General features: G+C 53.5%; 2 protein-coding genes across 4 annotated transcripts in view; one reads left to right on the forward strand and one right to left on the reverse strand.

The window, feature by feature from the left end:
• The first annotated feature begins 1,542 nt into the window (after positions 1-1,542).
• Positions 1,543-13,993, forward strand: WNT3 (Wnt family member 3). The gene is made up of 3 exons (XM_064636852.1): positions 1,543-1,821; positions 10,052-10,317; positions 11,572-13,993. Exons 1-3 carry the CDS (start codon positions 1,695-1,697, stop codon positions 12,049-12,051), a joined length of 873 nt encoding a protein of 290 aa, XP_064492922.1. The 5' UTR covers positions 1,543-1,694; the 3' UTR covers positions 12,052-13,993.
• A 1,743-nt stretch (positions 13,994-15,736) lies between these two features.
• The window catches only part of NSF (N-ethylmaleimide sensitive factor, vesicle fusing ATPase), a 68,707-nt gene continuing 62,100 nt past the window's right edge, over positions 15,737-22,343 (reverse strand). For 2 of the 3 annotated variants that reach the window (XM_064636833.1, XM_064636835.1), the window contains 2 exons: positions 17,801-17,856; positions 15,737-17,220 (listed from right to left, as the gene is read on the reverse strand). In XM_064636833.1, the coding sequence (XP_064492903.1) occupies positions 17,202-17,220; positions 17,801-17,856 (75 nt within the window). In that variant the 3' untranslated portion in view covers positions 15,737-17,201. Of the gene's footprint in view, positions 17,421-17,800; positions 17,857-22,343 lie in introns of all 3 variants that reach the window. The other variant, XM_064636834.1, reaches the window with a different exon arrangement.

Raw genomic sequence — 22,343 nt, forward strand, 5'->3', positions numbered from 1 at the left:
GTAGGAGGACAAGGCCCTGAGAGACCTCATCTGACCTGGAAACTGGCCCTGCTCTGAGCAGGAGGTTGGGCCAAAGCCCTGCTGAGGGCTCTCCCAGCCTGGATTAACTGAGGACCACAAAGGATTGATTCATTCACACACAGCCCTCGGGTGTGGGCAGGTGTGTGAGGGAGAAACAAATGAGGTGGGAGAGGTGGGTGATGCTCCAGAGCTGCTGTTTGAAGGTGCTTCGATGGGCAGACAGGAATGTGCTGCACCCCAAGCAGGGGAGATGGGGAAAATAACCTGGGGAGCAACAACCCCCTGCACCTGTGAGGGCTGGGGGCCAACCAGCTGCACAGCCAGACCTGGGGGTGCTGGAGGACCAGGATTTGAATGTGAAGTGGTAAAGACAGTCATCAGGGCTGCCCAAGGAGCAGCACTGACAGCAGGTAGAGAGAGGAGATCCTTCCCTTCTCCTCAGCACTGGTGGGACCCCATCTTGAGTCCTGTGGACTCCCAGGACAACAGAAACAGAATCCAAGAAAAATAGAATATTCTGAGTTGGGAGGGGCCCCAAGGATCAGAGATTCCAACTCCTGGCTCTGCACAGGACACCCCAGCAATCCCACCCTGTGCCTGAGAGTGTAATAAGTCAAAACTCTTTCATATTTGCCCACACTGGCACCTGCACTGTGAGGTCTCTGCTCTGAGTTCCTCCTGGCACAGAACTGCTGCTCCCTCTCACATCTCCCCACATTCTGCAGGGACACCCCAGGCTGGGCTGGAGCCTGAGCAGCAGCTGTGGGACTGTTCCTGTTTGTGTGAAACAGCAGTGTCTCAGGGCTTCTCTAAAAAAAATACATTTTCACCCTTCAGTGACAATTTCTGGCCAAATAAGCAATTTGACCCACATATTTAATGCTGAGCCGTTGCCAGGTCCTTGGACTGGTAGGAAAAGATCCTCTCAGCTCTGCCCTTCCCAGCACATCTGCCCCACTCAGCTGCTGCTGGAGACTGGGATCCCTCCAGGTGGGACTGGGGTGGCTCAGGGTCTGCTGGGATCACCTGCACAGGCCAACCAGCCTGGGACACGTGCCTGACACCTCTGACCCCGAGCAGCCCCTCTCCAGGAATGCTGGTCCCTCTGCTGCTGAACTTGGCCTGGGACAGGACACTCCCCACCTTGGCCACGGTTCAGCAGCTCTCAGTTGGTGTCTCCTCACAGCTGAGACTTCTCAGGGTATTCCCAAACCTCCAGGTGTTGCTTCCCCAGATCCAGCCCCTTGCAGGTCCTGCCAGATCCTCCAGCCCCCTGGGGAGGTCTCAGACACTTTGGAATACCTGGAATGGCTCCAGAGAGCCGAGTCCTCCCTCTGTGCCCACCAAGGACCAGGGTGTCCCCAGGTGTGAAAGCCCTTTTCACACCAGTGGGACCAGTAGTAGAAAGTCTTGTTTCCTCAGGAAACACTCATTTTTCAGTACTTTTTTGAACCCTTGGCTCCCTTTGGCTCACCAGATTCCCTCTAGGGGCGCTGGGGGGGCAGGCCCATCAGTGGCAGCAGTTGCCCAGCCCTCACCCTGTCCCTGTCCCCCGCAGGTCCCTCGCCCTGGGGCAGCAGTACAGCTCCCTGGGATCCCAGCCCATCCTGTGCGGCTCCATCCCGGGCCTGGTCCCGAAGCAGCTCCGCTTCTGCCGCAACTACATCGAGATCATGCCCAGCGTGGCCGAGGGGGTGAAGTTGGGCATCCAGGAGTGCCAGCACCAGTTCCGCGGCCGCCGCTGGAACTGCACCACCATCGACGACAGCCTGGCCATCTTCGGGCCCGTCCTGGACAAAGGTAACACCAGGGGGCCCTGGCGGCGGCTTGGGCAGGGTGGGGAGAGCTGGCACAGCTCTGCTTGGCCCCTGGATGCACCATATCCTACCGGGAACACGGCAGGGAATGGCTCAGAACTCCCGGCTTTCCACCCGAACTGCCCCGATTTCCTTTCCCCAGTTTTGTGTGTTACACCACAAGGGAAGGATCTGCTCCCGTCTCAGAAGGACTAGGGAGGATGTAAAGCACAGGAAGGGGGAGGTTTAGCCCCGGGCACATTCCCATGTCCTGGAATTGTGGGCTCCACCTCCCTGCCCAGGGTGGGCAGCACTTCCACACAACAGGGACCAGCAGAGCCCGGGAAAGCCGAGGAGAGGGGCTGGGGCTGAGTTCCTGGGATTGATGCAGGGCCACTGGAGCTCACACTGCCCACCCCAGGAGGGCCGTGGGCTCAGGTTTCCCCACCAGGGAGAAGCCATGGTTGAAATCCATGGTCCTGATCAGGCTGAGTGGGGATTTCAATGCATCTTTTCACAGATGAGCCCAAAATGCCCAGGGCTGGGAACATAGAGAGAGAATAAATGTGCTTTCCCTCTTCTCTTTTGCTCCTCTTCAACCTTTCTGGATCCACTGGCATGGATCAGACACACTGGGAGCACGTGGATGAGGCACCATAAAATTGGGATTCCCAGGGAGATCATGAGCCAAAATGAGGTGCTGGACCCCAAGACACCCTGAAAGGAGAGTCTGGAGGGCTTTGGTGGCAGATCACAGAATCATAAAGTTCCCTGAGCTGGAAGAGACCCCTAATGATCATCCAGTCCAACCCCTGGCCCTGCACAGACACCCCAACAATCCCACCCTGTCCCTCAGAGCGTTGGCCAAACCCTCCTGGAGCTCTGGCAGCCTTAGGGCCGTGCCCACTGCCCTGGGGAGCCTGGGCAGTGCCAACCACCCTGTGGGGGAAGAACCTTTCCCTGAGATCCAACCTGACCCTGCCCTGGCACAGCTCCATGACAACCTGTCCCACATCTCAGATGTCCCATTAGCAAACCAAGACCCCAGACTGAAAGGCAGTCCCAGGAAACTGAGCCCAGTGGCGGATTAGAAACTCCTAGTGGACAAAAAGCTCCAGTTTGTCCATCCTGTCCCGTGGATTCTGGTGACTTTGGGCCATGTTTAGCATGAGGGACATCCCCAGGTAACATCTTGGTTTCACAGCTTCACAAACACAGCCCAAAGCATTTCCCTCTCAGCTCCATGGGTGTCAGCACCCACAGGGTCCCTGCAGCCCAGAGAAGTCTCTTTATCGCACAGAAATTATTCTTTCCAGTGCTGCCTTGGAAATGGCAATATTATGGTGTAGCCTTAAGAAACTGGAGAGACTGGATTGAGAGCAGGACACTGGACTATTTCCCAGTAGTCTCCTGGACAGTGCAGGAGTTCTGGTGAATTTTCTTACAGAGTCCCAATATTGTGCATATAAAGTTCATGAGATCCTTTTCCAAGCTTCAGCCTCCCAGTAAGGGAAGGAACCATTTCAGTTCCCTGAAATGACAGTCCAATATTTCAGTGAAAATTACTCCTTTGTGTTAATGTGCAATTCCTTGCAGGAATCAGGATTGTAAAGTCTCATTAGAGCACTAATAGGGACCTTGACAATCATTGCCCCTCTTTTTTGCCAGGATGTATTTTGGGGTAACTACTGTATTTACTACCAAATAACCTGTCATCAGGGCTCCCCACACTCTAACTTGCTGCCTAATAAAGGCCTGTCCTAAATTTCAGCACTTAAAAGATCAGAAAGTTTTAATTTTCTTTAAAAAATTGTCATTAAAAAACTGCCATAAAAATTTTAAACACATTCTGAAAGAACTGTTGGAGCATTGAAAATCTCTCACCACCATTTCTGTCAGCATGAAAGCACTTAAAAATTGGATTTGGACCATCCTCCCAGTAATGAGCAAACTGAACTTTGAATTTATGAAGAATATTTTAAGATCCTTTGGGCTGCAGGGACTAGAGCAGAGCCTCCTGTGTGGACTTGTCTCAGCATTGCCACGCAGCCCAAGCTGACAAGGTAAAATATCACCCAAACTCTGAAACCCTTCTGACAGATGGAGAAAAATTAGTGAGCACATTCGTAATCCAGCTTTCCCAATCCCAGGCAGCACTGCCAGGCACCTCACTCCCAACACGCATTTATTCTGCTGCCTCACTAACCTGTAAGTAGAGCAGTTAAAAATAAACAGTCTCATCTGCAAACAAGGACACATCAAAGCCCAGCCCAGCCCACGGTGGGGGTTATTTACATTTCTGAGCTGAGCTCGTGTCTTTTCTCTGCTGCCTGAAAAATTAATGAGCAGGGACAGGATGGGACTCATGTCGTCTGTGCCAGTGAGGAACACAGGGAACCTTTGAGAGTCCCAAAGTTTGCAGCGTGAGGAGTCACAGAGGAAACAGAATCTTTTCAGCCCTGGCTTTGTCAGCTGAGGGAAGAGAGAATATTGGTGATCAGACTGACAGGACTCGTTATCTGTGCCCAGTGTGGGAGCAGCACTCCCTGCTGAGGGGCTGTGGGGAGGGGAGGGCACTCTGGGCCTTCAGGGAATCATGGAATAGCTTGAGTGGGAAGGGATCTTTTAAAGAGCATCATGTCCAGCACAGCATCACCTTCTGCCAGACTGCTGCTCCGTCTTCCTTAGATGCAGCAACAACAGGAGTCAGGGAATCATGGAATGGTTGGGCTGGAAGGGGTCTTAAGGCCCAGACAGTGCCATCCCTGCCAGGGACACCTTCCACCAGCCCAGGTTGCTCCAAGCCCCATCCAACCTGGCCTTGGACACTTCCAGGGATCCAGGGGCAGCCACAGCTTCTCTGGGCAACCTGTGCCAGGGCCTCCCCACCCTCTCAGGGAAGGATTCCTTCCCAATATCCCTTCCAACCTGCCTCTGGCAGTGGGAAGCCATTTCCCCTTGTCCTGTCAGTCCAGACCCTTGTCCAAAGTCCCTCTCCAGTTTCTTGGAGCTCCTTTAGGAGAGCCTCAAATCAAGAGTTTTGAGCCCATACCCTGCGGCATCCCTGGGAACCTTTGCCATGTCCCCTGTCACTGATCTCCAGCACACACCAGGGGCAACCCCAAAAGCAGACCCAAACTAGGAGGACAATCCCTGCTGCAGCTCACACTGTCATTAGGCCAACAGCCATGGAACACCAAGCCCAAAGGAGCTGGTGTCCCACCTGGGACAACTGCCTGGCTGAAATCACCCCTGAGGATCAGAGCAACATTTGGGGTAATCTCATCCTCTGCTCCCTCAGGTACATTGAGGCTGTTTTGGAGAAACTTCAGAGGTGCAGTTCTCACTACAATAGCATAAAAAATCACTTGTAATACAGGGGGGGACAAGGGGGAATGGCTTCCCACTGCCAGAGGGCAGGTAGAAGGGATATTTGGAAGGAATCCTTCCCTGTGAGGGTGGGGAGGCCCTGGCACAGGTTGCCCAGAGAAGCTGTGGCTGCCCCTGGATCCCTGGAAGTGTCCAAGGCCAGGCTGGACAGGGCTTGGAGCAACCTGGGCTGGTGGAAGGTGTCCCTGCCCATGGCAGAGGGTGGAACTGGGTGGGCTTTAAGGTCCCTTCCAAACCAAACCATTCTGTGATTCTAAGTTTTCTCTTTTGCATGTCTTATTTTATTACCTGGGCTATGAAAAACAAAAACAAAAACAAAAAAAACAAAAAAAAAAAAAAAAAAAAAAAAAAAAAAAAAACAAAAAAAAACAACCCAAACCAACCCCTGAATGTGGGGTAAGATCATGTTTTTACAAGCAAATTCCCCAGGATGATTCATACTGCAGGTGTGCAGTCTGGGACAGGGAGGGAGGAAAAACCTGCTTTCCCCCTCCCTCTTCTCCCTTTTCTTTGTGCAGTAAGGTCAGTTCTTATCTAAAGTCGGTGGCTCCTCCAGCCGAGTCCTGCCTAAAGCCCGGGCTGAGCCGGCAGCCAGGTGACACTGCCCTGGGAGGGTGGGGAATGGCCATTCTCTGGGGGAGTGACAAACCCCGCGGTGTTGGTTAAAGCTGGTGTCCAGAATGAGCGGTTGTGAGGGCAGGAAGGCCCCACAGGCATCTGGAGACCGAGTCCTGGGGGAGAAGAGGTCTGGGAGCCGCAGGCAGGGCGGGATCTGCGGGAGCGAGCGCGGCAGGAGCTGTGCGGGCTCACACACTTCCCCACGTCCCCAGGGCAGGGGGAGCCGCTCTGCCCCTGCCTCCGCGCTCTCCTTCTCCGGGAAGATGCCACCGGTTCTCCGGGAAGATGCTCCCCACGGCCGGTCGGGCCGGAGCCTCCGGGAGCGGGGGCAGTGCGGGGGAGGCGGCGGGGCCGCTGCCCTCGGGGGTCCTTGTGTGCTCGGCTAAGCCCCTGCCACGAGCTGTGAAAAGGCCCAGGACCCGCACCAAGATAACCCGTGGCTTTTCTCAGCCACGACACTCGCAGTCATTTGCATCTAAACAGGGGTGTGTGGGATCAGGGGCCGTCTTGATATAAACTCGGCAGCTTAAAGGGAGGGGGAGGGAAAGGAGAGAGAGGGAGAGAGAAAAATAAGCTTATACCGATGAGAAAGAGCTAAGCTTCCTCCCCTACTGTGAGGCAGGGCGAGCGATACCATCCGAGCGCCGCAGTCGTTTCAAATCGCTGCCGCATTCACACGCCCTTGGGGCCATTCTGAGCCGGGGGCGGGGGGCCGGGGAGCGCCATCAATAGGGATTTCCCAGCCGGGCCGGCGGGATTGGAGGGTGACGGCAGGACAGGGGAACATTGCCCCGTTGCTACGAGGTGCTCCTGGGGAATGCCAGTGCTCTGTGCCGTGGGTACGCTGGCCGGCGGAAACATTCCGCATTATGCGGGTAATACAGTGTGACACGGCGGGAACAATGGCAAATTGAGTGTCCCAGCAGGTAACGGCCCGGCCGGGACACAGGCGCGGTGGTGCACTGTCAAGGCGGCTCTAATCCTCCCTCGCCAGCCCCTCCCCTGTTCTGGGAACGCTGCTCCCGCCTTTCGTCTCTGGGAAATTCTCCCGGCTCCTCGCCCAGACCCAGGCGAGGATTTCAAGGCGAGGGGTTTGTGTTTGCAGCTCGCTGTCCCCCCGGCATCGCGGGGAGACACGGGGGTGCCGAGGGAGCCGGGGGTGCCGGGGGAGCTGCGGGAGCCCTGCACCTCCGCGGCCGTGCCTGTCCCGGCTCAGCTCCATCCCACCATCCCTGCTCCCTTCCCAGACTTAAAGACGCACAAAATCTGCAGTGACCCTCTTTCCCATGACCCTCCTTGTGCCCATCCACACCCTCTGGATGGAACGCGAAGGCACATCAGCCAGGAGAGCAGCTTCTGTCCCCTCCCTGTCCCGGTCCAGGGCCAGAAGGGCTCCCTGGCTCCTCTGATCTGATGTGCTTTGGGTCACAGGCCACCCAAAGAGCCGTTGTCAGGCCGAGACACCCCAGGTGGTGCAGGGACCTTCAGCTGGTGGCCCACAGCTCCCAGTGGTCCCAGCATAAGCAGCTGGTGAAAGACACCCAAGGAAAACCTTGGTGGGTGGATCCCCACTGGCACATCGGGGGTGGGAAGAGCAAGGAGGGAAGAGTTTGAACGCAAAGAAAGGGAAAACCACAGCAGGGTCCCACCAGCACAGACAGGACTGAGCAGCCCTGGTTTGGGACCCCATTTGGCTGCAGCAGAGCAGAGCTGTGGTTTCCATGGCTGGAAAAACCCACAGCCACCTCCTTCCAGTGCCTGCACGGGCTGAAATCCGCCCAGCTTGGGGTACCTGGTCTTTGGAAGCCAGACCCACCTCCACAGAGAGACTGAAGCTGGAGAGAGAGACCTGCTGCAGGGGAGGGGTGCAGGGGGGATGGTCCATGGCTGTCCACAGCTCCTGCTGGGGAAGGAGGGGACAGGCTCCAAGGTCATTTTCCCAGCAGAAATTTCTGGCTTCGTCCCACACCCACTGACTGTCCTGATCGTCTGGTCACACCACACCCAGAGGCACTGGAACCCTCCTGCCCCCTGCCCAGGCACAGCAGCCCCTGGAAAATGGCCTTCAGCTCCTCCCTGCCTCCTGCACGTGGGGAGAGAGGTTGGATTGACTCCGACATCTGCTCTGGATTGAGAGACCCGGAGTCTCCATCCTTACAGGGTGGAGTGAAGCACCCCAGGGTCACTCCCCAGGGAGCTGTGGGTGTGTAGAGTGTGGCACAACTGGAGGCTCTGAGCCAAAAGGTGCCCAAGGGGGAAAGTTGAGACTGAGATAATGACTGTGCTTGGGAGAGCCCATGTTAGTGCAGCCACTGAGGCCAGCAGGCAAACTCCTCTTGATTTCAAAATGAGTAGGAAGAGCACAACACTGCTCTAGAAAAAATATAGAAAATTTAAAAAATACCCAACCAAAACAACAGGCAGGTCACCACTGCAGGAACTGCAGACGGCCAAGGACCATCTGTGCTGAGCAGGGACAGCCACGGGGAACTTGCCAGTCTGTGCCTGAAACAGGAGACCCCTCTGAGTGCCCTGAGCTGTGGTGGGGCGGGCTCTCCTCCAGCCCCAGTCAGCCCTCAGCTGAGGGACAGTTGGATTCCTGGAAAGGGGAATCACTCCAGAGATGGGCAGCCAGGCTGGGGACTGTCATGGACAACATTTTATGGAAAGATTTAACAAAAAGGGCTCTTTGAGCATGGGAAAATGGCAGTTTTGCTCCCTGCAAGAACCATGGAGTAAACTCAGGGGCCGTTAAAGATGCTTGAAGGTGAAAGTCAATGTGAGCACAGGAACAAGGGATGTTACTTGGCTGGGCTTCAATCTGGGTTAAAAAATCCAAGTTCTCCAGCGTCCTGCTTTCAAACCAGGGGAAGAGCCATCAGACAGCACCAGTGAAAAGACCAGCTCAGTTCAGAGCATGTCACAGCTTCTCCAACAACTTCCTGGAGGGTTAACTCACCAAGATAATGCAGGAGAATGCAGGAAATACCCTTTCAGTTTGACTGTGTTTTGTCCACTTATGGACAGAGGTCAGGACTCCTGAACCCAGGACATTAAATTCACAGAACTCACAGTAGGAAAATGCCACCCAGGCAACACAAACTGCTGGGGACATCCCCAGGGGGCACTGTCACTGCTGCTGTCCCGAGTCCAGGTCAGGGCCCCATGGAATGTCCAGGGAAGGGGATGGCTTGAAGGTCACCCTGCCATGGCCACAGGTGGAAGAGGGGATGGACTGGGATGCTCCAGCTCAGCAAACCCTCTGTACCCTCTTCATCTTCGTGTGGATTTTCTGTGTTGTCCCCACCACCTGCCCAGGTCTCTCTGTCCTGCTGGGACATTTCCTCTCCCTCAGCACAGGGATCCCCCACACTCCCATTCCCAGCCCCCATCCACCCAGGAATCCTGGGCACTGTATTTCACCTTTCCTTCAGCTTTCAGCACCTTTCAGGGCTTTCTCCAGCTTTGCTCCTTTGGGCCAAAATTCATTCACTGCAACTGTTCCCTGGAGCCTGGCAATGGTTCCAAAGAGCCTTGAGTTTCATCTGCTTCCTGAAAGGAAAGTCCTGTTATCAAACCTGAGGATCCTGAGGGCCAGGAGTTGGACTCCGTGATCCCTGTGGGTCCCTTCCAATCCAGCATATTTTGTGGCTCTGCTTTGATTTCCTCTGGGATTGCTCAGTAACTAGTAAGCAACTTCACGGGCATCTGGAAGTTGGGTTTTATTATTTATTATTTATTTATCTCCACTAAAGGACAAGTCACATGTTGTTTATGTGACACATTTAACAGGAATGACCAGCTCTTGGGCTTTGTGCTGCCACAGTCTGCCCTGAATGATCTAAAACCTTTCTCAACACCAATGAGCTTTGTCACCCCCCTTGGACTCCCTGGCACGGAGCCCCTCCCTGGGTTCCAGGAACTCTCTTCTGAGGCCCCTCGAGCTCCCACTGATGTTTAGTTCACCCCTCGGCCTCTGTGCCAGATCAAATCCTGCACCAGCTCTATCCGGGAGAACCCCAAAGTTGGAATCCCACCAAAGCTGGAATCCCACTCCTCTCCCTCCTCCTCCTCCTGCAAGGGTGATTCCAGCAGCACCCGCTCCAGAAGACATTCCTTAAAATATCCATAAATTACCTTTTGGCTTTCCAGTGGGGTTTAGAAGCCGCTGAGGGAGGTTGGGAAGGACAAGGCTGCCTGCTAACCCCTGGCCTGTGTGTTGGCAGCCACCCGCGAGTCGGCCTTCGTGCACGCCATCGCCTCGGCCGGCGTGGCCTTCGCCGTCACCCGCTCCTGCGCCGAGGGCACCTCCACCATCTGCGGCTGCGACTCCCACCACAAGGGGCCCCCCGGGGATGGTTGGAAGTGGGGGGGGTGCAGCGAGGACGCTGATTTCGGGGTGTTGGTGTCCCGGGAGTTCGCAGACGCGCGGGAGAACCGCCCGGACGCTCGCTCGGCCATGAACAGGCACAACAACGAGGCCGGGAGGACGGTGAGTGCCCAGGCAGGGGGGGCCGTGTCTGCAGGGGTGGCCCAGGGGGGCTCCTCCTGGTGCCACGGGACTGCAGTAATGCCCAGGCTGAGGCTTCCTAAGGTTGTTTCCCAGGGCCCAGCATTTCCACTCTCTCCAAACAGATTCGCACTCCATCCAAACATGCCTTGCTTGCAGCACACACAGAATGGTTTGGGTTGGAAGGGACCTTAAAGACCATCCAGTCCCACCCCCTGCCATGGGGAGGGACACCTTCCACTAGCCCAGGTTGCTCCAAGCCCCGTCCAACCTGGCCTTGGACACTTCCAGGGATGGGGCAGCCACAGAATATCTGGGCAACCTGAGAACATCTTCCAAGGCCACGTGTACAAACACAACTCAGCCAGGAGAGACCCCAGGTCAGCAGTGGATCAAGAGGATTTTCCTCCCAAGCTCCTCCTTTCTACATGTTCCCTGTTATAACATTGTCCCAGTGATTCCCTGGAGCAGATGATGGTTGTCAGTTCCTTCCAACTCAAATATTCTAGTCTAGTCTAGTCTAGTCTATTATTTCTATTTCTATTCTATTCCATTCCATTCCTGCTCTCTGCAGGTACCTGGGCCCTGCCTGCTCTGGGTCATTTGCAAACTCAGTCAGACCTTTCCAACAGTGCTTGAAGCAAACACTGACATGGCTTTTCCACACCACAGCAGGCAGAGGTGGAAGGGTAGAAGGCTGACGGCTTCTGGTACAAAAAAGCCCACCAAACTGCAGTAATTTTAGCAGAAATCAGTGATTATTTTGCTCCACACAGAGGAGGTTTCTGGTAAAGAGATTTATGTCCATAGATTCACAATTTCACTACGTTCTAGTGCAAACTGTCAGATGTGGGCCATAAAGGAAGGGTCATCAGCAAAGAGAGGACAAAGGGATCAGTCTCCATCCACGGGGGTCAGAGACACCATCCAACCCCCACTTCTCTGGGCTCTGACTGTGCACACACACAGGGCAGGGGGGACCCCAGAGAAAGGACCAGACCTTGGGATTAGATTAGACTAGAACAGTGGGTGGATTGGGTGGATGATTAGAGCAGCTGCCCACCTCATGCTTTTCTAGTGTGGCACCTGTCTGGAGACGTTTCTGGCCACCACAACTCATTCCCAACCAGCCCACACTTCCCAGACTGAGCTCAGAGAAGCCATTTAAACCCAGGTGGCAAAGGCAGGGGATGGAAAGCAAACCCTGCTGCTGATCCTCGTTCTCTCCCCCCACAGACCATCCTGGACCACATGCACCTGAAGTGCAAGTGCCACGGGCTGTCGGGGAGCTGTGAGGTGAAGACCTGCTGGTGGGCCCAGCCCGACTTCCGGGCCATCGGGGACTTCCTGAAGGACAAATACGACAGCGCCTCGGAGATGGTGGTGGAAAAGCACCGGGAATCCCGGGGCTGGGTGGAAACTCTCAGGGCCAAGTACGCGCTTTTCAAGCCGCCCACGGAGCGGGACCTGGTCTACTACGAGAACTCGCCCAACTTCTGCGAGCCCAACCCCGAGACGGGCTCCTTTGGGACCAGGGACAGGACCTGCAACGTCACCTCCCACGGCATCGACGGCTGTGACCTGCTGTGCTGCGGCCGCGGCCACAACACCCGGACTGAGAAGCGCAAGGAGAAGTGTCACTGCATCTTCCACTGGTGCTGCTACGTGAGCTGCCAGGAGTGCACCCGCGTCTACGACGTCCACACCTGCAAGTAGGCCCGGGGAGGTGTCCACTCGTGGAGGTGCCCCAGGGCAGGGCCCAGGGGTGCAGCCCCTGTGGCCTCACACTGCAGAGGACGGCACAGAACTGCTGGTGGCCCCAGCCCCTCACCCGGGTCAGGGCTGGCCTGGTGCTGCAGCTGGGTGGATCTGTGACTGCTGCTCCCAGGGACAGGCAGGGATGGGGGAGCCCAAGCCAGGCCTGGCCATGGCAGGCAGAGCTGCCACAGCACACCCTGAGCTCTGTCCTAGGCCAGGGGTCCTGCCTGTGCAGACACCGGTACAGGAGTCAGGTGGAAATGGGTTTTACACAGTGAGAGCTGAGCAGACACAGCTCCCCCACTGCTGTCCTGGGCTTGGCAGATGTGGTGGGGAAGAGGGAAGGAGGCAAATCCTCACACCAGCCCAGCTCCCTCCTGCCTGCTCCAAGGAGACAATGCTGGAGAACCAAACCTGTCCGAGCACACAGAGCCCACGGGTGGTCTCTCCTTCCCTCTCCCCTCTGCTTTCCCTGCTCCCCACAGCCCCACATCTCCTACAGTCCCCTGGGGAGGATGGCAGGAAGGCAGAGCCCAGAGCTGATCCTCCAGCACATGGCCCAGGACAAGGGCAGGGCACAGGGCACTGCTGGCACCTCTCACAGGGGACACAGCGTCCAGGGTGGATCTCAAGGATCTGGGATCCACCAGATCCACACCTATTGACTAAGCATTCCCTGACATGACTTTATATCCCAGAGGGAGCTCAGGGATGCCCCTGGGGACAGGTGACCTGCCAGGTGAGCTGCTGCTCCAGCTCTGGACATCAGCGACTCTGGGGAGACAGAGGCCACAGAGAGAGGGAATGTCTGTCCCAGGCCCCCCCATCAGACATGTGTGGTCCAACCACTGCACCCAGCGAGAGGTGATGGAGACAGGGAAGGGAGACCTGTATCCCACAGCACAACCCCCGGCAGACCCTCCCCTTCCCACAGATCTGCTGAGCTGTCAGTTGTCCATGAAGGCCCCACCAAGCACAGAGGCTCCAAACCATCAGCAGGGATTTGGGCCCCACCTCAGTGCAGGAGAACCAGGGTTTGTCCCACCACTGCTCCCCAGGCCCCCTCCCCTCCCTGAGCACACCTCTCACTCTGGGCTCACCTTTTCAGGGGGTAACTGACCCTGCAAATCAAAAAAACAAGATTCCCTCTGTCCTGGGGGGCTCCAGGACCAACAGCCCTGTTCAAAGGCACTGCTCACACAGCAGTGATTCCACAGGGAATCGTGGCCTGCCCATCCCAGCTGTGGCTGCTGCTCCACTCCCTCCTTTCTCCAGGGGAAGGAGCAGCACAAAGAGCAATAAAGGGGTGAGGGACCCTCCCAGGGGGCACAGAGAGGGCCCAGCCCTCACACCTGTGTGGGGACAACCAGAGCAAAATTCCAGGTCCTTCCTGGGCAGGGTGAGAGGAGCTCCTGGACTCACATGGCCAGAGGAGCCTCCACTTAAAAAATAAAATCACAGAGAGCTCAAAAGCCCTCCCCACTCAGAGCCAAGCCGTCCTCTGATATGCATCTATTTAAAGTATATATTAAATTCCACGTCTGGAAAGACTCCCAGTACCTGACTTTAAACAAAATCCCCCTTTTGTTTGTTTTTTAATCAAGAAAAGGTATTTAATATTAAATAGAACATTTATTGCCTTGTAATTATTTTACTGTAGCCAGGTATTCTAGCACTGAATGGAAGATCTTTTTCCATCAATCTGCTGTATCCAAAGTTTTGTATAAAGTTGTAGAGGTCAATTTTTTTTTATTTTATATTCAGAAAATTTCTCTTTTTATAAGCATTATTTATTATACAATGTATATACTTGAGTTAACTAAGATTATATATTATATAAATATATATATTTGGAGAAAAATATATTTCAACTTGCATTTTTTTGTGGTACACCATTAAAGAGAAGGTATAAAAAATCAAAAATATGCACTTGCCAGCTTGTGTGGTTTGGGTCCTTCAGGTCCTGCTGAAGTGGTGGGTCCTTATCCAGCTGCTTATGGGCAGGGGCAGTCATGGAATTATGGAATCACAGAGTGGTTTGGGTTGGAAGGGACCTTAAAGACTATCTAGTTCTTACACCCCACCATGGACAGGGATATGAATGCAAGACAATGATGGCAAAATGTATCCAACAAAGGAGATTTTATAGCTGAATGCTGAGCTTTGGGTTTAGGAAGTGCCATGAGCTGTGTGCACAACACAGCACAAAACCATGGAAACATTAGGGTTGGAAAAGACCTTTAAGATCAAGTCCAACTGTTCCTCCACCACTGCCAAGGCCACCACTGACCCGTGTCCCCAAGTGCCAAATCCAGAGGGCTTTTAAATCCCTCCAGGGATGGGGACTCCACCCCTGCCCTGGGCAGCTGTGCCAGGGCTGGACAGCCCTTTCCATGAAGGGATTTCCCCCAGTATCCAACCTGACCCTCCCCTGGCTCAGTTTGAGGCCGTTCCCTCTCCTCCTGTCCCTTGTTCCTTGGGAGCAGAGCCCGACCCCCCCGGCTCCCCCCTCCTGCCAGGGAGTTGCAAAGAGCTAGAAGATTAAATTAGTCTTAATGGATTAAAACAGGTTTTAGACTTCATACACTCCCCCATGTACCCCTAGGCTGTCACTGAATCACCTTCCAGTGGTTTGGACAGACCAAGATCCAAATTTCCTCACATAAAAACATCTTCTCTCCTGTCCAGGAATAATTTGTGGGTGTTTCTGCAGAGTCTCCCCCGTGTTAATGATGTTTTTAAGTGCACATGGTTTTCCACAGCACTGGCCTCAAACACACCTGTCTGAGGGGTAAAAGCAAATATAAAATCCCTGTGTTCTTACCCTGCTCCCGTTTGCACACAAAGCCATCCCAGCTGCCTGGGCCACGTGCATGGACAGTGCCCACACCGGTGTCTCTGCCCCAGGGCACCAGCAATGCCACCAGTCACCCCCCAACACACATCCTGACACGCCAGAGAACCAAAAACCTGACCCAGGGAGGGTTCTGGGCCTCACAGCTCTGGGGTTGGAGCTCTCTGTGTTTGCCCACCTCCACCCCACAGCATCCTCCCAAACCCATCCCAGCACCTGGAAATAATCTGTCCCTGGTTAAACAACTCCATTTCAGAGACATTTCTGGAAGGTTCAAGATGAAACAGGGTAAGGAAGGGGATGAAGAACTTGGCCCTTACTGTTGAAAGCAATATTGTTTGTACCTTACATGTTTAAGGCCTGTGCCAGGCAGAGCCCCAGAGAACACGCCGGTGGTGGGGAGGTGCTCCAGGAGCCCTTCCCTTGTGCCACCTGCAGGAAACAGCTCGGATGGAGATCCTGGAATAGGCTGGAGTAGGTGGGATGTCACACCCAGCAGCTCACCCTGGTTTTCCAAGTGTGACACAGCCACCTCACACACACACACAGGGACATCCGTGGGGCTCCTCAGCTCTGCAGGGCCCAGAAAGCTCCAGAATGGGCTGGACCAGAGACCTCTCAGCCAGTTCCTTGGAGACCACGGGGGGTCACTCTGTCCAGGATGGGGGTAAATTCAATCCATCCACTTGTAGGCAACCCTGAGCACCCCCTGGCCAGTAGCACCTGGGAACAGCTCTGCTCCTCACACGCCTCAGCTCAACTAGCAGCAGACAGACAGCAGCCAGGGCATCACAAGGAGTTGTGCTTTTTATTGAATCCATTGAATGTGCAATTAAACCAGATATTTATTCATCAATATAGTTCTGGACAAAGACATGATAAGGTTTACAGCATTTACTCTGAAATATAAGTTACTGTGTGCTGCTGTCACCCGGACTGGCAGAGGGGAGGGAGGAACAAATAAATCCACAAGGTCATACACAAAATGAGAGGGAACAGCCAGCACTGGGACTCACAAGGGCATCACAACACAACAGCACTGCCAGAGAACAGAGGGGGGTGGCTGGAACACCCCCACTGCTGTGAGCACACACTGAGGACAACAGTACCTGCACTTTGGGCCTGGAAGGACGTGGAGCATCTCCTTCCCTGGACACCCCTCTGGTACCACTGCAAGCCCTTGCAGGGGCTCTGGGCAAGTTTAGGAAGCTACACTGACTCACATCTGATAAATGGCTTTGATTTCATGCCCCACCACACTGAGGTATGTGCCATGAACATTACTGAAGGAGCAGAGCCCCAGAGCCAGGGGAGCCTCACGCAGCCACTGGCAGCACCTCACTGAGGCCACATGGCTGTTGGGAAGGACCATGGAGCAAAGTTTGATACATTCCTTTATTTCAGTGCAAAAACATGGCAATGCACATCTCATGCACCTGCAGAGCTTGGCCTCCTCTCTGTGTCCAAGGAGGAATTTCAACCTTTGGTAGCATGGCATGGAAATGGGATGTGAGGCTGGAGGACACCAAAGCTGCCACCTACATGAGCTCAGGAAGAGCGGGAGGCTGGAACCAGCATCTCTAAAACTGTTGTTGAATTAACAACAAGCTTTTGATGCCTTAAATACTGGATTTGGAAATTTCCTCTACTCTGATCAACATCTCCCTGCCCTCTTCCTGTCCCCAGTGCCACTGGCAGTGTCTCATGGGGCCCCAAAATACCTGGATATAAATAAAGCAGGTGCAGCATCCAGGCAGTCCTGGAGCTGGACTGCTGTGGGCACTGCCTGTGGGGTGTGGGTCTGGCTCAGAGTTCAGTGAGGGATGGGATGACACCACAAGAAAGCCTCCACCTGACCAGGATATGACAGAGCAGTGCTGCAGTGTCCCTTCACCAGACTGGCAGGTTTATTAGGAGTCAGAATCTCTTTGCCACTGCAGGAATGCTGGACACAAGTGAGCATTGGCTTCAAACTCCCAGGACATTCCCCCATGCTCAAATCAAAGGATGCAGCCTGGCTGCACAGAGACAGAAGCACAGTGTTCTAGGAGACACTTGCACATGACATCAGAATATTAAAGACAAAGAATAAAGATACTGTATTGCACTAAACATGCAGATTCCACATGGGGCTCTGGGAAATGGGGAGCATTTCACTTTGTCCAGTGTGTTGAGCACAGAAGAGTAAAGATCCCAGTGTATTTTCTCCAGGTTGGTCGCTTTTCCAGCTGTTGATCTTGCACTTGGTCCACCTTCAGTCTAGGGTAGGAACTCTTGCAAAAGAAGCCAAATCCATCAGGAAAGCATCATGCACATGTATAAAGCATCAAGCACACACTGGAACCCACTCACATGTAGCCAGGATAGATAGTGGTGTGAGCTGCCCCAGCACAGGCACTGCCCTACATGTATTAGAAAGTCATTCTCTAGGAGATGCCACTGTCCCACTGGGCTCAACTACTCCCTGTGGCACCTACAGGGAAAGAGTAGGACATCCTTCTCTCAGACAGGAGACACAAGAAATCAAAGTTCCAGATTTCAGACAAACAGCTGGATTTTAACTCGAGGAGAACCTCTTCTGATTTACTTCAGTTAATTGTGGCCCAGTATCTCATGGAAACTTTAAATCAAGGGTGAATTAAGACAGGCAGAGAATTCAGACATGCAAGTTCTCAGCTCCTTCACACCTCCCCCCTCCCAAAGTGCTGTAAGAACAGATCTGACACAGCACTGAAAACACAGAGGGGCCAACAATGAGAGCAGATACCCCAGCACTGCAGGTTCCCCTCAGAGATGCTCATTTCTGAGCAGAAAAGGGAATTTTAAACAATGCTTTAAACTAAAAGTACTTACGTTCCTTCTTCTCTCAGAAGAGCCAAGAACTTTTTCACCCGATACTCAGGATCCATCTAAACACCAAACAAACAGGTCCCATCAGTGCTGGGGCACGGGATTGTTGGTCCTCCCAGGGAAGGACTCTAGGGAAGTCTTCCCTAGATTTACATCAAAATATACACTGAGTGAGGACTACAAACATTTGGACATAGAGGCTGTTGGTTCTCAGAATCTTTGTGTTGTGTTGTAACAGTTCCTGTGTCCCAGAAACTCCAAGCTGTGTCCCCTCTGCAATCTGCACTGACATCCTGGATCTTTAACACACGGGGACAACACAGGGGATTCATTCTGGAAACATCCAGTACATGGATCTAGGCAGCTGACTGGTTGTGAGATCCCCAGCTCTGTCACCCACTTGGCAATAAAGAGGTAAGGCTCTACTAAAAAATAAAACTGGGACTTCTCCCTGGAGGAGGGAAGCAAAGTGTCACCTGTGCCCTGACCTCCCGTGAGGCCAAGCACAGGTTCCACAACTCCCCCACCAGGTTTGCCATCCCCAAAGGAAAATTTCTTCTGATTCCAGGTGTGAAGAAGCCATCCATTTAAACCCCTGACTGCTGCAATGGAGGGGAGAAAGTAAATGCTAACCCAGCTCAGGAGAAAATAAATCCTAACCCAACATCAGTGTCCCCAGCGATGCAGGCTGGGGACAGAGCCAGGGAGAATTTCTGCTTTGTGCTAAGAAAAGCCTGAAAATGTAAAACTTCCCAGTGCTGTGAGATGTGTCAGCAAGGCCAGGACCTCACTGCCAACTGCTGAGCTACTTTTAGATCAGAAAAATAAATTCACTGAAACAAGAAGATTTAAAGGAACTTGCTGAGGCTCTCTGAGTTATTCAACATGCAGAGGAAGGCTGGTGATGCTCAGGTCCTGGCAGAGATGAAAGGCCACCCCCTACCTGACACAGTGCTTGGAATGTGGAATTCCCAAGGACTGAGGGGACTGTGGCATCACATAGCTGGTGACCACAGAGGGTGTCTGCAGTGTCCCTCTGGCCTAAATCTTCTCTACAATCTCTCCCAGTTGACACCAGGCTACAAGGGAAAGCTCATCTGTCACTGCACCAGTTCTCCCATTTCTAGGTGTGGATGTGGCACCTGGGGACATGGCTCAGTGGTGGCCTTGGCAGTGCTGGGGGAACAGTTGGACTCGAGGATCTCAGAAGGCTTTTCCAACCTCAAGGATTCTGTGATTCCATCAGAAAGGCTGGAGGCACCCTGAACACTGGTTACCTGGATGTCCCCTTTCTCTGGGGGCATTCACAGGTTCAATCCACCCTACAAGACTCAGTATGTTCTGTTAAAAACCCAGCATGATCCAACACAGTTCTGTACAAACAAATATCTTCTTTTCATCCTTAGAAAACCTGTACTAAAGCCACCAGCTGAAATTCAAACTTGCCAAGGCCAGAGTTCTGCTTCCCACATTGAAGATGCTGAAGTGGCCAAGGCAAGACACTGTGTCCATAACCTGCACCGACTCCTGGGGAGGAACAGTACTTTCCTGCAGACACAGCACCTTGTCCAAAAGACTAAAGCAGGCAGCTGAAAGGTCACAAAGACTCCAACTGGACCAAATTGCTTATTAACAATGCAGGCACAAACCCCAGAGGCTGATCTGCCTGGGAAGGAGTCAGTGGAGTGCAGAGGAAGCAGATTCCAGACTCTTGGACAGACCCTCTGGTGCCCTGTGAAAGGGGAAATGCTGCTGCCAAAGTGGGTGGGACATTTTCTGGACCACCACAGGGACTGACCCTGTGACAGAGCTCACACAGGTGAAAGGACATGGATGCTCCTTCCTGGGCAATGCAGCACCCCCAGGACATGCCCAGGAGCCCTCAGGAAACAAAGGAACTGAAGGGACTTTGTTAACCTTCAGTCCAGGGAAGGAGATCCTGCACTAAGATGTGACATTCCTGCTGGGAGTGAAGTGCTCCTGAAAACCTGCCATAAACCCCAAACTTTCAGCATGTCCAGGTAGAGCATTTGCTTTAAAGTAAATTAGGCAATATTGCAGATGATCTTTCAAAACAAGTTCCCATCTCAGTTAAGATACATAAAAGACAAACAGCTTAGATTAAGTTTTATTTATGCTGATTAAGTTTTGTTTATGCTAAACAGAAGTTACCAAATCAGGAAACCCTGGAGGTGCCAAAAGGGGCTTTCTGGAACACTGCCTGGCTCATCCAGGTTCCTGCTCCAAGGAGGAGAGAGCTCTTGGGTTTGGGAGTGCTGCCAGCAAGGTCCAAGAGCAACGCCAGGCAGGGAAGGGACACAGGGGGAACCAGACCTGGAAAGAGCAGGTGTCCAGCAGCACCCAGGGCAGGGGGAAGGCACCCAGAGCACTGTGAGGGGCCCTGTGCTGCAGCCAGGGCCACTCCAAACTAAACTCCTCTGTATTCACACAGGAAATCCTGTGTGTATCCATGGATCAAAGGCCTCCATTCGAAAAAGAGCATCGTCAGGACACTCAGTGTACACAGGATGGCCAAACGTGGGACACTAAACACGAGCAGCTGGACATTAAAGAAGGGCAGGAACAGCAGTAAACAGAGTCTGAGGGGAATGAAGCTGCCAGAAAGTGTGGGGTTACACAGCTCATAAACGTCCCACCCAAGGCACCAGAGCAGAGCAGGCACGCCAAGAAAGGATTTTGATCCTGAGGGTCTGGTTCAGTGTGATTTTAGTCTGAAACAGTCTGGAAGTCACTGACCAGCTTAGGAATCCCTACAGAGAGCACAGGGTGGGGGTTCACTGCTTGAACAGAACAAAACCCACTGTCAAATTCAGAGAAAGACACTATATGCACATTTTTTACAAAGAATTCATTCACCATGGCATCTAATCAGCTGAATTCTGAGAAACTTCATCCATCAGTTGGAATTTTTAAGAGATTTCAGATTCAAATTTCTTTCTAAAAAGCTGTGCTCCAGCTCAGTGAAAGAAGGAACCAGTCCTGGACTGGTGCAATTGTGCTTTCCTGTAACACCCAGGCAGATCAGAGCTCCGTGTGGGTTCCAGTGCACTCAGCCCAGTGCTGTGTGTGCAGGGAGAGCCTGCCCTGCTCTCCTGTACTTATAGCAGTTCAGCAGATGGAGTCATGGAAACACCTCAGACCTTTTGGAGCAGAACTTGTTCATATTTAGCTCCCATATGCTGTTGCCTCTGCTATTACACAACCACCTGCACTGGGTGTAACAGCACAAACCACCTTCCTGCCAACCCTCCACAGCAAAGGGGACCATCAGTGGCTCTGTGGGCAGGGGCAGCAATTCATGGGACACTTGTCAGTGCATCACAAAGGGCAGAGCCACAGCTCTGTCTGTCTTCTCCCAGTCTGGGTGGTCAGGGACTCACTCACAAAACACTGGTCTGGTTAAAAAATCAATGCACCAGATCAGTTCAGCTGCACAGCCCAGGGCAGCACTATGGACAACACAGGTCACAGAATCACAGAGTATCCTGAGCTGGGAGGGACCCCCAAGGACCATCCAGTCCAACCCCTGGCCCTGCACAGACACCCCAACAATCCCACCCTGTCCCTCAGAGTGTTGTCCAAACCCTCCTGGAGCTCTGGCAGCCTTGGGGCTGTGCCCACTGCCCTGGGGAGCCTGGGCAGTGCCAACCACCCTCTGGGGGAAGAACCTTTTCCTGAGATCCAACCTAAACCTCCCTGACACAGCTCCAGCCGTTCCCTGGGTCCTATCCCTGCTCACAGAGAGCAGAGTTCAGAGCTGCCCCTCCAGACCCCTTGGGAGGAGCTGCAGATCCCAGTGAGGTCTGACCTCAGTCTGCTCTTCTCCACCTCAACGAGCCAAGTGACCTCAGACACTCCTTGCACGGCCCCTCCAGACCTTTCACCATCCTGTGTCCCTCTTTTGGACACCCTCTAATACCTTTATATCCTTCTGATACTGTGGCACCCAAAGTGCCCTCAGGGCTCGAGCAGAGCAGAGCAGAGCAGAGCAGAGCAGGCAGAGAGTGCAGCCACGGGGCCAGGCTGGGAACAGGGCTGGGGTCAGCATTCCCACCCACCTCCCAGTTCAGAACTGCCCATGATTTACAGAACCTTCTCCTTCAGCTTTGAAAACAACCGGCACTGAAGGTCAAACCAGCACCAGAACACGTCCTGTGGCAGAAGAAGGGCTCCATTGTCAGGGCTCAGGGGATGGGGCAGAGCCCGGCAGCCCCCCAAGGCCAGCACCCCTCAAACACACTTAATACATGTGAGCAATGACTTACTGACTTGCCTGTAGGTATGGAATTAAAAGCCAAGGAAGAAGAGGAAAAAGTAATCTAGATAAATGACTTTATTCCCTGAGGTGACATCCAGTCAGAGCAGATCCTCAGCACTGAGCAAGTTTTAACAGAATTGGGAGCAGTGAACAGAGGGTGACATGACTTATCTGCTGGGAACCACATGCCTCTTCCCTTCTGCTCTGCCTCTGCGAGGAAGATCTGAGGACAGTTCACTCAGCTGCACTAAACCCATTTGATGGGAG

The sequence above is a fragment of the Pseudopipra pipra genome, chromosome 26 (genome assembly GCF_036250125.1).
Source record: "Pseudopipra pipra isolate bDixPip1 chromosome 26, bDixPip1.hap1, whole genome shotgun sequence".
Lineage (NCBI taxonomy): Eukaryota > Metazoa > Chordata > Aves > Passeriformes > Pipridae > Pseudopipra > Pseudopipra pipra.